The sequence below is a fragment of the Canis aureus genome, chromosome 19, assembly GCF_053574225.1.
Source record: "Canis aureus isolate CA01 chromosome 19, VMU_Caureus_v.1.0, whole genome shotgun sequence".
Classification (NCBI taxonomy): domain Eukaryota; kingdom Metazoa; phylum Chordata; class Mammalia; order Carnivora; family Canidae; genus Canis; species Canis aureus.
In genome coordinates this window covers 53,961,893-53,976,920 of record NC_135629.1, presented here as the reverse complement: position 1 = coordinate 53,976,920, position 15,028 = coordinate 53,961,893, and the positions used below count along the sequence as shown (strand labels likewise).

The 15,028-nt window shown below is 61.1% G+C and overlaps 2 protein-coding genes across 12 annotated transcripts in view; one reads left to right on the top strand and one right to left on the bottom strand.

Moving 5' to 3' along the window:
* HNRNPM (heterogeneous nuclear ribonucleoprotein M) overlaps positions 1-15,028 on the bottom strand; it is a 276,948-nt gene that overhangs the window by 256,349 nt on the left and 5,571 nt on the right. The window lies entirely within an intron of this gene.
* Positions 1,482-15,028, top strand: part of FBN3 (fibrillin 3) — a 52,936-nt gene continuing 39,389 nt past the window's right edge. The window contains exons 1-20 of the mRNA XM_077860200.1: positions 1,482-1,673; positions 1,816-1,898; positions 2,374-2,472; positions 2,668-2,763; positions 2,983-3,078; positions 4,651-4,848; positions 4,954-5,079; positions 7,991-8,143; positions 8,251-8,436; positions 8,832-8,975; positions 9,054-9,173; positions 9,272-9,397; positions 10,412-10,534; positions 10,655-10,930; positions 11,231-11,284; positions 12,727-12,852; positions 12,940-13,065; positions 14,412-14,531; positions 14,671-14,808; positions 14,950-15,000. Of these exons, the coding sequence (XP_077716326.1) occupies positions 1,528-1,673; positions 1,816-1,898; positions 2,374-2,472; positions 2,668-2,763; positions 2,983-3,078; positions 4,651-4,848; positions 4,954-5,079; positions 7,991-8,143; positions 8,251-8,436; positions 8,832-8,975; positions 9,054-9,173; positions 9,272-9,397; positions 10,412-10,534; positions 10,655-10,930; positions 11,231-11,284; positions 12,727-12,852; positions 12,940-13,065; positions 14,412-14,531; positions 14,671-14,808; positions 14,950-15,000 (2,587 nt within the window). The 5' untranslated portion in view covers positions 1,482-1,527. The remainder of the gene's footprint in view (positions 1,674-1,815; positions 1,899-2,373; positions 2,473-2,667; positions 2,764-2,982; positions 3,079-4,650; positions 4,849-4,953; positions 5,080-7,990; positions 8,144-8,250; positions 8,437-8,831; positions 8,976-9,053; positions 9,174-9,271; positions 9,398-10,411; positions 10,535-10,654; positions 10,931-11,230; positions 11,285-12,726; positions 12,853-12,939; positions 13,066-14,411; positions 14,532-14,670; positions 14,809-14,949; positions 15,001-15,028) is intronic.

Here is a 15,028-nt window from a genome sequence, read left to right as displayed (position 1 = left end):
GGCCCCTCCTCGTCCGCGGAGCCCGGGACCCTCGCTTCCCGCCCGCGCCGCGCGCGCCTTCCCCGCTCATTCATTCGAGCGCCTCCCGGCGCGGGGCGCGGGGCGCGGGGGTGGGGGGGCGCGGGGTCGGGCCCGGCCGGGGCCCCCGGAGGCTGGAGGAGGCGGGGAGGGAGGCTGCGCGGGCCCTGAGGCTGCCTGGGGAAGGCGCCCTCCGGGGCGCACACCGGGGCGCAGACTGGCGGGGAACAGCTTCGGAAGCCAGAAAGGGGGTGCTCCTCCCCAGTCGGGCCCACTCCCCTCTGCCTCTCCGCCCAAGTTGACAAGGGTCTCCCTTCCCCCGAGGACCTTGGAACCACCTGGTCAGGTTCTCATGTCACCCCAAGGCCCAGAGAGGGCAGCCGCTTGCCCAGTGGCGCACAGCATATTCCCTGCCCGTTGGCTACCTAGGCCCAATTCTTCTCCCTGGTCTGGAAAGTAGGACCTGAGAGGGCCCCCCCAGAAGGCCATTAGTCTGCCTTCTGTCCCCCAAACATTCAGCTTCCTTCCTCCTGCCGTTCACCTGGTCATCTACACCCGGAGTGGCCCTGTCTCCATCTCCTCCCTCCCATCCTTCAGGTCCTGGAGAGAGCCAGCCACCTCTTGGGGGGAGCACCCCCAACCTCTCCCCCTCCCTCCCCTCTGCTTAGGCTTCAGCCCTCACCCACCGCCAGCCCCTCACTGCGTGATGGCCTTAGTTTGCCTATCCATGAAGTGGGCACAAAAGCTATCCGTTCCCTGCTGGGTGGAGGGAATGCCCCCCCCTCCCCCCGGGCTGTGCACCTGCCACCTGTCTCCCCGCCCATCCCATCCCCCTCAGCCCTCCAGCCAGAACTCTGGGAGTCTCTTCAATGCCTCCTGCCTCCTTTGGAACCAGCTTCCAACTCCCAGTGACTCCACCTCCTCATTAACCCCGGGTTTCTGTCCTCAGCCCTCTCATCTGGACCCCTGCCCAGGTCTCATCTGCATGCTTCCTTCCAGGCTCCACACTCCAAACACCCGTTCTGCTCTTGTTCCTCCTCCTTGGAGCCCCCAAGGGCTCTCCATCACCCTCGATCTGCAAGTAGAAGCTCTGCGACACAGTGCGCTCCTGCGACCCCCCCACCCCGTCCCTCTCTCCCTCTACTCAACGATCCACACCCCTCCCCGCGCTCTGCCCAGGCACCCTACTCTTGGCTAACTCCATCTCTGAGACATCACACCTCCTCCGAGAAGCCTGCCCTGGCTGTTCACCTGCTTCTGGGTGAGGGCTGGATGCCTCCCTGGGCTCCAGTGGCACCCCCACCACCACCTCCCTGGGCTCGCCCCCTCCCCCGTTTCCCCCAGCCCTGCAGCAGCTGTCCGGGTGCTCCTGGTTCTGAGTGGTCTGTGGCCAAGAGCTTCTGCTGGAGTTGACTCTGCTTCCTCTCTTTCCTCTCTGCAGCCTCTGAGGGACACATCATGGTTCTGAAGGGTCTGTGCTTGGCAAGGAGAGGGGCTGGTGCTTTCACCATGGCCTGGGGCTCCCTGGCTCGGCTCCTGCTGGCCTGGATGGCCCTATTGTGCGTGGTGCATGTCCAGGGCCGTTGGGACAGGGCCTTGGAGTCTGCGGGCCCCGGACGTGTGCGCAGGCGTGGCAGCCCAGGCATCTTGCAGGGGTGCGTGGTACGGGGCGTGCTGAGAGGCTCTGGGGTGTGGGCTGGGCCGGGCTGGGCTGTCCTACTGGGTGGGGGAGGGGTCAAAGCCCAGGGAATGTCCCGCAAGGCAGGGGCTCACCAGCTGTACCATGCTCTCCCCAAGGCCGAATGTGTGCGGCTCCCGTTTCCATGCCTACTGCTGCCCTGGCTGGAGGACACTGCCAGGCGGGAACCAGTGTGTCGTCCGTGAGTGCCACTGCCATCTGGAGGTGGGGGGCTCAGGCAGGGGACGCTGGGACAGCTCTCCGGCCTGCTGGCAAGTCCAGCCCTGCTTGCAAGTGAATTTGGCCAGGGACGTCAGGTTGAACCATAGGACTGACCCTTGCCTGTCCTCAGGCTCCCAGGCCACCCTGCCACGTTCATTTCCTTTGCTCTTTACCTCCCTGTCTCTTTGCCTGCCTCGCTGTCTCTCTGTCAGCCTGTACCCCCCACCTCTGGGGTCTAGAATCTGACCCCACTCCCAGGAGAGCCCTCTACCCTAAGCACAGTTAGGACCCAGCATCTTCAGCTTCTGTCCTTGCTGCTCAGCATTTCTGGCCCAAAGAGGCCCTCTCCCCATGGCCCCAGCAGAAACCCAGAGCCTTGCGTGGGCACTGAGGGCGTGGGGACGGCGCGGGGTTCAGGACCTGGCCCTGACTGTCACCTGCTCTGCCCATGCCAGCCGTCTGTAGGCATGCCTGCGGCAAGGGCTTCTGCTCCCGACCCAACCTGTGTGCCTGTGCTGATGGGAAGCTGGCCCCCAGCTGCGGGGGGAGCCGAGGTGAGCTGGGGGGGATGACCCCCAGGGACAGGAGGAGAGGGTTACAGGCTTCCAGATGCCACTGGGGGCCCAGGCTGGTTTTGGCGCAGGGCGGAAGGACCAGAGCTGGGCCAGGTGGGCCTACTCCTGCCGCTGTTGACGTGCATCGCGGGGCTGGTCACCACTTCCCCGTGTGTCCCCCCTTCCCGTCCGTAGGGTCAGGGTGCAGCGTGAGCTGTATGAATGGAGGCAGCTGCCGAGGGGAGTCCTGCCTGTGTCAGAGGGGCTACACAGGCACTGTGTGTGGGCAGCGTGAGTATCCCCCGGCACACCTGGGCCTAGGATCCCAGAGGGCGGGTCTCGACTGCCACCTGCCCGCCACCCACAGGTCACTCTTCTGGGACCAGGGTTTGGAGGGATGTATTTATCCCCAACAGTGCGGATTCCTGGGTGAAAAGGGGCTTTTCTGAGCCTCTCCAGGTCCCTCTGCTGCTAGGGGACCTCAGGCCACCCTCCCCTCTTCTTCTGCAGCTGTCTGTGACCGTGGGTGCCACAACGGGGGCCGCTGCATTGGGCCGAACCACTGTGCCTGTGTGTATGGCTTCATGGGACCTCAGTGTGAGAGAGGTACCAAGCTGGGCATGGGGTAGGGGCCTGGGTGGATGGACAGGGGCTTCCTGGCAGCCAGGCCCTAGAAAGCTCCAGCTGGCCCTGATGCTGGCCCTACTGCTGTGAAGGGCAGAGAAACTGTTGCTCCAGGCAAAGGCATCCGGAAGGGCTTCCTGGAGGAAGTGATAAGTCAGAGTTCATGAGAGGAGCAAGCCTCCTTTTACTGCACCCCTTCCCCCCCAGTTTCAGAATATTCCCCACAGCTGAGGTGGGTGGGGTCACCTGTTGGGAGCTGTTGGCCAAAACTCAGATGACGGAAGCGACAGCATTTTGTGGAAAGTTGATGTGGGGGAGGTGGAAACAGCTGGACACCCAGGCCCCATGGGGGGACCCATGTGTGGGCCCGAAGCTGAGCGAGTGGTTGAGGTTCTTGCGGAAAATAAGGGAGGAGGGCGGCTCAGGGTGCACGGGATGCATGGAGCCCAGGGGAAGCTGGGGAGGAGAAAGCCAGCAAGAGGGGGCAGCGTGAGGGCCATCAGACCGCCCCGTAAGGCCCAGGAGCCCAGGCCGGCGGAGATGGGGGGACCCCGGACTGACCTCAGTGTTGGGAGGTGCTGCTGGGGGTGGAGGCCCATCTGTGGCTGAAGCCGGGGTGAAGAGGGTGTAGCTATGAGTCAGAAGCTGGGGCTGGGAGGGCTCCTCAGCACGAGGGAGGTGCTTTTAGAAACTGGAGTTTGAGCTGATGGAAGGGGAGCAGCTCAGGGTGGCTGAGTGGGAGGCAGGGGGGGAGGGTGAAAGGGGTAGGGGATGGTGAGGGCCCCAGAGAGGCAGGAGCGAGGGGGATTCCAGAGTTCTGGGTGAATTAGGTGAGATTCTGGGATCGTTTGGACTCAAGGGAGTTAGGACCCTTGTGGCTGTCTGTGCGCCTCCTCCTCCACACAGTCCAGGGGGCTGGCTTCGGCTTCTCCTTCTGGGAGGGGCTTCCCTTGGTCCACTGCCAGCCCCTAGATTGGAACCATCTGGAGGAGGGAGCCAGGAAGCCACATCTGAGTCTGTGTCCAGAGGTGGGAGCACCGAGGAGACCACCTTTGGCCGGGTTCAGGGTTCAGGGCTGCAGTGTTGTGGGTTCAGAGCATTCGGGCGGACGCGCGGTCCCTCCTTGAGTCTGGGAGACTTGGCAGGGCCAGACGGGCACGCACGGATGACACAGGCTCTCCTGCTGGGTGTCTCTGGTCTCTGCCCAGGCCTCAAGGGCGGGTAGGCCTGGGGAAGTGGTCGGATCCTCCAGACGTGCCCTTCCTGGGCTTTGTGAGCTTGGAGATCCTGGCCTCCTTTTTGGAGGCTGGTTGCAGAATGCTTTGGGGAGAAGGGGTTTTGAAGGGTGACCGGGAGGTTATCCGATTAGGGATGGGGAACAGCACGAGTAAAGGCTGGTGTATTGGTTTAGGGAGGCTGGGAAGGAGGCTACTGCCGTGGTCCAGGCGAGAGAGGTAGAGGCCAGAGCTGGGGCTGCAGAGACGGAGACGCAGAAGGTTCTGGGGCGGGGGTAGGCAGCTTGAGGCCAGCTGCCCCAATCCGTCTGTCTCACAGACTACCGGACGGGCCCCTGCTTTGGCCAAGTGGGTCCTGAGGGGTGCCGGCAGCAGCTGACAGGCCTGGCGAGCACGAAGGCCCTCTGCTGTGCTACCGTGGGCCGAGCCTGGGGCATCCCGTGCGAGCTCTGCCCCGCACAGCCACACCCCTGCCGCCGAGGCTTCATCCCCAATGTCCGCACAGGGGCCTGCCAAGGTAAGGGAGTCAGCGCGTCGGGAGGGAGGCCCCGGGACCCAGGGCCGGGTGGGAGCCCTCGCAGCCTTGGTTCTTCCCTCCGATGGGCCCGTCATCCCCTTGCAGATGTGGATGAGTGCCAGACTGTCCCGGGCCTGTGCCAGGGGGGCAGCTGCATCAACACGGTGGGCTCCTTCGAGTGCCGCTGCCCCAGTGGACACCGGCCCAGTGAGAACAGTGCCAAGTGCGAAGGTGGGCGCAGGGGAGGGGGAGGACTAGTGACTCCTTGGTGCTCTGGGCAGCTCAGGCCCCCCTGCGAGGAGAAGGGGTGGGGCTGGTGGCGGCGGCCCTGTGACGGGGCATCGTCTCCACAGATGTGGACGAGTGTGTCAGCGTGCTGGGCCTCTGCTCTGGGGGCGACTGCAGCAACACGGTGGGGAGCTTCGTGTGCACCTGTCCGCGTGGGTTTGTCAGCAGCCTGGACGGCTCCCGCTGCCTCGGTGAGCTGGGGCCTGAGGGGGGCCCTTGGGAGACAGGCCCTGGCTCCTCTAGCTTTGCATCCCTCTGGCCTGTGGGCTCCCCAGCCCTCAGGGCTCCGTGTCTTTCCGTCGTCTCTGGAGCTCGGTTTCCATCTCCTCTGGCATTCTCACTCCCTACCCATCAGCCTTTGTGCCCTCCGGACCCCAGTTTGCAAACCCCCCCACCCTGTGTCCCGTGTCCCCCACCTCCCATCGGCCCCTGGGACCCGGCCCTCCTGGCTCCCTGGCCCCCTGCTTCTCCAGCCTCTATCTCTGTGCCCTTATGATGCACATTTATTTTTTTTTTTTTAGCTCCCTGTCTGTATTCCTCTTAACCTTCCCAGACACTTTTTTCTAAAAGATTTATTTATTTATTTATTTGAGAGAGAGAGAGAGAGAGCGCGTGCCAGTACGCCTGGGAAGGGACAGAGGGAGAGGAAGAGGGAGAGAAGCCCACTCTCTGCTGAAAGTGAGCCCAAGGAGGGGGGGGTGGTTCCATCTCACAACCCTGAGATCGTGACCTGAGCAGAAACCCGAAGTCTGATGCTTAACTGACTCAGTCACCCAGGTGGCCCTCCCACACTTTAAGAGCACCCCACCTCCCCTAGATCCTCTGTTTGAGACAGGGAAACAGACCCAGAGAGGGGAGGTTTGCTGGAGCCAACTCGGTAAGTTCAGAACAGATCCCTGCCCATACCCAGGCCCTACCCAGACCCCCTGCCCAGCCAGGAGGAGGTGCTCAGGGCCATGCCTCCCCCTGGATGCCCACCCTCCTATAATCCCCCACACCCCACCCGGGAGGCAGAGGATCCCGGGCTCTCACTCCCCGCCCTACTATGTTGATGAGCTCGTCATTAGACTCTAGCCGTGGCCAGTGGCTAACGGGGCAGGTCAGGAATATGGACCCTTGTGGCGAGGGGTGGGCAGAGTCCTGGTTTGGGGAGGAGGGAAGGGACTTGGCAGTTCCCCAGCACCACCGGGGGGCCCCTCCGGCTGGGCCTCTACCAGGCAGGGCTGGGAATATTGTGTTTGGAGCTCTGCCAACGTGCTGTGGCCAACGCTGGGCCTTCTGTTCCTCCACCCCTGGGGGCCACCGTGACCAGCATGGAAGATACCTCGGGGCAAGTCCCCTGGAATAAGGGGGCCTCTCCCGGCTACCAAGCAGTGGAGCCTAGATGTGAACCAAAGTCAGGTTGCCTCTGAACATGGGCTTGGGATTCAGTCCTGGGTCCCAACTACTGCAAACTCTGTGGCCTCGGGCAAGAAGCATCTTAACGTCTCTGTGCCCCAACTTTTGCATCTATAAGTTGGGGATCGTGGCCATGCCTACTTCTTGGAGTCGTGGAGAGGATTAAGCACAATTTTGGAATGATTTGCCGGAGGCTGGACTCAGTGGACGCTCAGGACTCATTCACAAAGACAAGAGAGTGGTGCAGTTGGGGTGCTTAGCAGGGCCTGATCACAGTGGGTGCTTTATAAGCAAAGGCCGCATCATTTTTGTTAGAATTCTTACATTCTGTCTCCGTCTTGAGAGGCAGCTGCTTGGCCAGATCCCCCTGGGGCTCGGGGATCTGAGTTCCTGTCCCCTCTCCCTCTTTTGTCCCTGGGTGACCTTGAATGTATCTATCGGCCTCTCCTCATCTGGGCAGGCCTGGCCACCGCGGAGGGCCTGGGATGGTGCTGGGGGTACAGAGCCCCAACCCCTACACGTGCACCTGGAGCCCGGGTGGCTCAGTTGGTTGAGCACCCAATCGTGATTTCGGCTCGGGTTGTGGTCTCAGGGTCACGAGATCAAACCCCACGTGGGCTCCGCTCTGCTTGGGATTCTCTCTCTCCCCCTGCCCCTCCGCCTGCTTGTGCACATGCTATGCTCTCTCAAAGAGAGAGAGAGAGAGAGAGAGAGAAATGTTTGCATGTTTTTTTCAGCCCGGGGCAGAGCAGGGCAGGGGCTGCTGTGAGGGGCCCTTCCAGCTGGTGGGAGAGGTTTCATGTGGGCCACTGGCCAAGATTTGTGCGTTTTTAAGCTAAAAATACACTCTTTGAGCCTGAGAAATCTGATCACTGCATCAAGCTGTTAGCCGCAAGAGCAGAGTGGGATGTGGAGGGGTGTCCGTGGTTCTTGTATCTGGGGAGCCTCTGCCTCAATTCCCGGGGACTGTAGTCATCAATCCAGCCGTCTGCTCCTTGGCCCTCTCCTCAAATTCACAGCCTCTTAGGTGTCCCCAAATGCCCAGGGCTGGCAGATGGGGGCACATAGCTACAGATACTAGTGTCCTTGCTTGAGCGTCCAGCCTGATCTCCCGCCAGGGCAGCCCCCAAAACCAAGGGGTCTTCCTAAGTGTGGTTGAATGCCCAGAGTGACAGGGAGCTTACTACCAATGCCAGCCATAAGTGTTGGAATGAGCCCAAATCTATCTCCCTGGGATCATTCTCCCTGAGAACGGGCCATGTCCCAGACATCGTGTGCTTCACTTTTTTTTTTTTTCTTTATCTTGGCAACATTCTTTCGAGGTGAGGTGAATGCTCTGAGCATTCGCATTCCAACGGATGGGGAAACTGAGGCACAGGATTCCTTGCCGCCAGTGTTGGTGGAGCTGGGATTTGGACCCAGGTCTGGTAACTGATCCTTCCCCTCCCTGTCGCAGACCACCGGGCTGGCACCTGCTTCTCTACACAGATTGTGGGCCGCTGTGCTGGAGACCTCGCTGGCCATTACACTCAGAGGCAGTGCTGCTGTGACCGGGGCAGGTGCTGGGCGGCTGGCCCAGCCCCTGAGCCGTGTCCTCTGCGGGGCTCTGGTGAGTGGCCTGGGATTGGCCCTGCCCTCCTCTGCCCCCCAGAACTCCCAGAGGAGGGGTCCTGGGGCATGACGGAGGGCCTGGCCTCAAACCCTGCTTCCTTGCAGATGAGTTCCAGCGACTGTGTGTGCAGGGGCTCCCGCTGCTGCCCCCCTCCTACCCTGGCCCCTTCCCTGGACTCCCTGGCTTTGGGTCCAATGGTGTGGGTCCTGGCCCTGGGCCCGCTCGGCACAGCCCCCATGGCTCCAATGGGCGTGGTGTTCCCAGCCTGGGTATCGGCAATGCCCACATTGGTGAGGCCTGGGACTCGGAAGGAGGGATCCATGACCTGAGTGAGGGGGTCCAGGCCTCAGAGGGAGGGTCAGGGCTTTGGAGTGAGGGCCCTGGCCTGGGCAGCAGAGATGAAGGTACTGACAGTGGTCTGGGGGTGGGGCTAGATTTGGGATCTGGGTCTCAAAGTCAGGGATTTGGGCCTCAGGTAGGGGCCTGGTGCTGGGGGGTGGAGGTCTCACCCCGTGGTGAGGGGCTGGGCTTCTCTGGGCCCACAGTGGGGTCTCAGCCAATGTGGGCATCTGCAGCTCTAGGGCAGGACTCCAGGCTGAAGTGGGCAGGGTTCCAGCCTCAGAATGGGAGTTGCAATGCAGAGGTAAGGCCTCCGCTCAGGTGCATCTGTTGTCCCCGCGCTCAGGCACAGCCACCTTGAACCAGACCATCGACATCTGCAGACACTTCACCAATCTGTGTCTCAACGGCCGCTGCCTGCCCACCCCTTCTAGCTACCGCTGCGAGTGTAACGCGGGCTACACTCAGGACGTTCGGGGGGAGTGCATCGGTGAGCAGGGCGGTGGGCGGGGCCGTGGGGGCCGCACCTGCACCTGCCGGGCGGGGGCTCAGGGTCCTCTGCCCACAGACCTGGACGAATGTACCAGCAGTCCCTGCCACCACGGAGACTGCGTCAACACACCTGGCTCCTACCACTGCCGGTGCCACGACGGCTTCCAGGCGACGCCCGCCAAGCAGGAGTGCGTGGGTATGGCTGTGCATCCGAGAGGGGGGACGCCGGGCTGCCTGGCCGGGATCCGCGGCCTGAATCCCCCCCGACCCACTGCCCTCGTCCCCCCGCCACAGACGTGGACGAGTGCCTCGTGGGCAGCAGCCTCTGCCATCACGGCCGCTGCGCCAACACCGAGGGCAGCTTCCGGTGTGTCTGCAATGTGGGCTTCGAGCTCGGCCCCGGCGGCAAGAACTGTGTGGGTGAGTTGGGGGGGGCGTGCAGGGAGCGGGGGGGGGGCGCCCCAGTGGCTGAGGCCCACCTTGCCCGTCTCTGCTGCGGCATCACCCACTCCCCTCCCGAAGATGAAGCCTCTGCTCCTTCTCCTGAAGCCAGCCCACCTGCCTGAGATCTTCTGGGGCTTTGTTGGCGGGACTCACTCCTTCATTTCCCCCCGAACCCCACCCCCCGAGTTCATGCCATGAATCCCAGCAAGAGCTGTCTGACCCGGGACCTAAGCCCGTCCTGGGAACTGTCACAGGACAGCGAGAATGTGGCCGAGTGTGTAGGAGGATCAGGACCGCGGGGGTGGGGGTGACCTCTCAGGCTCCCTGCGGGGTTTGGGGTCTTCCACCGTAAGACATGTGTGGACACCTCGCCCCTGTTGGTGGCCGAGGACTCCCCGACGGTGGCTGGAGGGCCACATCTTGTTTCCTCACTCCTCAGCCGATGGACGTTTGGGCTGTTTCCACTTTTCGCGATTATGGAGAATCTCGCCATGGACATTCATGTACAGATTTTTATGTGCATCATTCATTCATTCATTTCTTTTTTTCTTTAAGATTTTATTTATTTATTCATGAGAGACACAGGCAGAGGGAGAAACAGGCTTCCCACGGGAAGCCCGATGCGGGACTCAATCCCAGGACCCCGGGATCACGCCCTGAGCCCAAGGCAGATGCTCAACTGCTGAGCCAGCCAGATGCCCCTCATTCATTCATTCATTCATTCATTCATTTCTTTTACTCCTTTGGGTGCAGACCTTTTAGTGCAAAACTGATCTTTTGATACTCATTTCTGCGCCCTACCACTTCCTTTCAGTTAGACTATCTTCTTGCCAGCTGGTTTCCCCTTTTCTTTGTTTTAAATGGAGGTGGTCAGGCCCCTGGCCCCTCGCTCTGCTGCGCCCTGTAGAAGTGAGAGGGAGGGGCTGGTCTGCAGGCAGGGCTGGCCCAGCAAGGGGCCAGAATGGGATCCAGCCTCTCCGGTGTCTCTAGATCACAACGAGTGTGCCACCACCACCATGTGCACCAACGGGGTGTGCATCAACGAGGACGGCAGCTTCACGTGTCTCTGCAAATCCGGCTTCCTGCTGGCACCCAGTGGCCGCTACTGCGTGGGTGAGGCCAGAGGCTGGACAGGACGGTGGGATGGAAGGGACGGTGATGGGCAGGGAGGGGAGGGGCGGGGGTGGTGGCACTGGGACCTTTTGCACAGCCCCTGTGTCCTGCCGCACCCAGACATCGATGAGTGCCAGACTCCGGGCATCTGCGTGAACGGCCACTGTACCAACACCGAAGGCTCCTTTCGCTGCCACTGCCTGGGGGGGCTGGCCGTGGGCGCGGACGGCCGAGTGTGCGTGGACACCCACGTGCGCAGCACCTGCTATGGAGCCCTGGAGCTGGGCTCCTGCGCCCGCCCCTTCCCTGGCGCGGTCACCAAATCCGAGTGCTGCTGTGCTAGCCCAGACCACGGATTTGGGGAGCCCTGCCTGCCGTGTCCTGCCAAGAACTCTGGTGAGCGTCCTGCTGCCTGGCCTTACCTGCCTTTTTTGTCCTGTACACCCTCCAGCTCATCACCCTGGGGGTGGGAAGGGACAGGGCTCTTGGCTCCCATGGGGTGGTAGGGGGGCATCTCTCCGCTGGTGACTCTCCTCAAGAAAGGACCGTGGAAAATCGCTCTCTGCACTGGGGGAGGGAGGGATCCTCCTGGTCCTAGACTCTTGCTCAGCACCAAGGGGCCAGCCACGTCCTTGGGAGTGGCCGAGGCTCCGCAATGCCCACTGACCGCTCCTCTCCCCGTCCCTGCGCCCCCAGCCGAGTTCCAGATTCTGTGCAGCAGCGGTCTGGGCATCACCGCGGATGGTAGAGGTGAGTGGCAGCCAGTGTCAGGAGAGGGCTGCGGGGGCGCGGGGGGCGGGCACTGTGTCAGTTTGCTGAGGCTTCAACAACAGAAATGTGCTCCTCCGCAGCTCCGGAGGCTCGGAGTCTGAGATCAAGGTGTAGACAGGGTTGGTTTCTTCTGAGGCTGCGAGGGAGAAGCCATTCCTTGCTTCTCTTCCAGTTTCTGGTGGTGTTCCTCGGCTTGTAGAAGTGTCTTCCCGATTTCCGCCTCCATCGTTACGTGGGGCCCTCCCGGTGTGTACACGTGTGTGTACGTCCAAATTCCCCCCCTTTACAAGTGTACAATCGTCGTATCAGAATGGGTTGGGAGGCTCCCCGAATGACCTCGTTTTAACAGGATCACCTCTGTAAAGACCCGATCTCCACGTGAGGCCACGTGGTTAGGACTTTAACATACGACTTTGGGGAGGACACCATTCAACCCGTAGAGCTAGAGATGGTGGACGTGTAAAGCTGTGCTTTCTCTCACGCCCCGTTTCCCTCCTGAGCTGCGTTTTCGGCTCCACTCACTCTGCAACCTGTGTGATTCTTTTTTTTTTTTAATTTTTTTTTTCTGTGATTCTTTTGATTCCCCCCGCCAACCCCCCACAACCAGACAGTCCCTACTGTAGGATCCCTGGCTGGTCTCCTGTGGCCACCAGGTCTCGGCCCAAATTGCCTGATCTGTACAGTTGAAACTTGAAAGGAAAGGAAATTCCCCATGTGTGCATCTCCTTGTTTGTTGGCTGAACACACACACACACACACACACACACACACACAATCAGCCTTTCTGCCTGAGTGGGAACAAAAGGACTTAGGATGGTTGATTTTCCACTGACTGCTGGGCCATCAGGGGAGGACAGATGTGGGCACGACCACGCTCTCACCCAGTTAAGGGCACAGGTTCTGGAGCCAGATGCCTGGGTTCCAATCCTGGTCCCACTGTTTACTGCTTGAATAACCTGGGGCAACTCACCCTCTCTGCTTCCGCTTCCTTGTCTGCGAAGTGGGGATCATAGAGGACCTGTTTCAGGGGTGTTAGAGGATCAGATGAGTAAAGATGGAATGTTAGCAATTACGATGGCTCTTATTTTTACTGTGTTGCTGCTGTACCAATTTTTATTCCGTGGGTTCCAAACTGAGGGCAGTTTTGCAGCCACCCTCCCCATCCAGGTGCATTTGGCAACGTCTGGAGAAAAACTGGGAAGGGTACTGTTGGCGTCTGATGGGTAGAGGTCAGGGATGCTGCTCAGCATCCTACAGTACATAGGATGGACTCCACGGCAAAGGATGGCCCCAAAGGTCCACTGTGCCCAGATGGTGGGTTTAGAGGGAAATGGGGCAGGGTCTGGGCCTGAGCTCTGGCCCCAGGGGGCACCCGGCTTCTGGAACCTCGGCAGCCTGCCTACACCCTCTTCCTGCTGCAGACATCAACGAGTGTGCACTGGACCCCAACATCTGCACCCACGGCCTGTGCGAGAACCTGCGCGGCACCTACCGCTGTGTGTGCAGCCCGGGCTACGAGGCGGGAGCCGGCGGCAAGGAGTGTGTGGGTGAGCGTGCCCAGCAGAACCCCGGCAGGTGCACGGGCCGCCCCCACTGCACAGCCCTCACCCCCCTCTCCCACCCCCACCTTCTAGATGTGGACGAGTGTGCTCGCAATAGCCTCCTGTGTGACAACGGGTGGTGCCGGAACAGCCCAGGCAGCTACAGCTGCTCCTGCCCCCAGGGCTTCAGCTTCCGGCAGGACATGGAGACCTGCGAAGGTACAGGGTCCCACGCACACTCACAGGCGTGCACACAGACACACCTGTGCTGTCCCCGCACAGGCACACACACATTCCAGCACTTATGCATGCTGCACCCTGCATACACACTTGCACTCTTAGACACATGCATGCTGTGTGTGCACACACAGTGCATGTTACATGCACACACACACCCTTACACACTGCACGTGCTGTGTACTGCATGGGCAGACGCTTGCGCATGTTGCGTGTGTGTGTATACTCATTCACACACACATTCACACTCACGGACATAGATTTATTCACACTTGGTCTCACACGGTTGTGCACACTCACCAGCATGTGCGCTCAAACCCACATATACCCACATTCCCACACCCACTTATTCTTACACTTTACCCACTCATACTCCCAGCCACACACAGTCACACACTTACTCATCCATTCAGACCTTCAGCCATTCACACGTGTGTGCATACGATCAGACACTCAGTTACACATATTGGTGCTCACTCAATACACACATACACCCCCATATTCACACTCACGGACATGTCTACACGGTCACACACACACTCAGGAGCACACTCTCAAAGAAATGTGTGTGCCCACATTCTCACATTTTCACACTTAAGCTCACAGCCACACACTTAGATGTGTATTCACACATCTGTGCCTTTGTGCCTGCACATCCATGGATACACGCACACACGTGTTCAGGCACGCACACACTTTGCAGCAACATCCTTGTTCCCCAACACTCAGGCACCCCTGCTGCCTCTGCATGACTCCACCTCTGCCCGGGCCTTTTGTCACCTCTCCCTCCCCTGACGGCCAAGGCTCTCCACAGCACCGTCCTCACGCCCACCGCTCCCTACTCCTGAGCCACCTCTGTCCCCCACGTGTCCCTCTCAGGCCCTGTTCCAGTCAAGGCCCTGCAGCTGCCTGCCGCCCACTCCCTGGCCACATCCAGGCCTCCATCTTCCTGGGCTTCCCTCCTGCCTCTCACTCTCACCCTCTCTCATACTGTGACCCCCTTGAGGGTCACTGCTCCCCACTGTGTCTGTGCCCCCCACATCGGCCATGTGTGCATGCTCACAGGATCCTGTGTGTCAGCGCGCTTGCTTGGGTGCCCAGCACAACTCTGTGCAAGCACATGTGCGTGCCTATCTGCCCACTCCGCTCCTATCCACCTGGCCCACGTGCACATGCCTTGTCTGGTCAAGTACACGCGTGGATATATGTGTACACCTGTGTGCAACTTTTGCCACTGGACCCCAACAGCCCCTGGGGAGGAGGGGGCCCTGGTCAGCTGGGGCTCCCCCTTCCACAGCTCAGGACCCAGTGGGGGGCTGTCTTTGCAGACATCGACGAGTGCCTGTCCAACCCATGTGTAAATGGTGCGTGTCGGAACCTGGCCGGTTCCTACGCCTGTGAATGCGTCCCGGGCAGCCGGCTGGGGCCCTCCGGCACCATGTGCCTAGGTGAGAGGGCCCCGAGTCCCACGGAGTGGCAGGGCCCCTGCTGCCCAGCCCTACATCCCGCCCTGGGGAAGGCTGGGTCTCTGTGGGCCAGCGCACGGGTGGGGGCTGGAGGTGACACGGGTGACCCCCTCCCCTGCAGACAACATCAAGGGCACATGCTGGCTGAAGGTCCAGGATGGCCGCTGTGAAGCGAACCTGCCCGGAGCCTCCCTGCGGTCCGAGTGCTGTGCCACCCTCGGGGCTGCCTGGGGGAGCCCCTGCGAACGCTGCAAGCCCGGTAATGCCCTGGGAGCCCCCCGGTGAGCTCTGGGGGACCTCCCAGGCTTGGCCACTGCGGTTGCCTGGGCGCCCATTGAGAGGACGGGGGTCTGGACGGAGAGCGTGGCTCCTGTGCCTACTCTGCTTCTCTCAACCCCAGATCCTGCCTGTGCCCGTGGCTTTGCCCGCATGACGGGACTCACCTGTGAAGGTAACTCCCTGCCCCGCTCTGTGGTTCA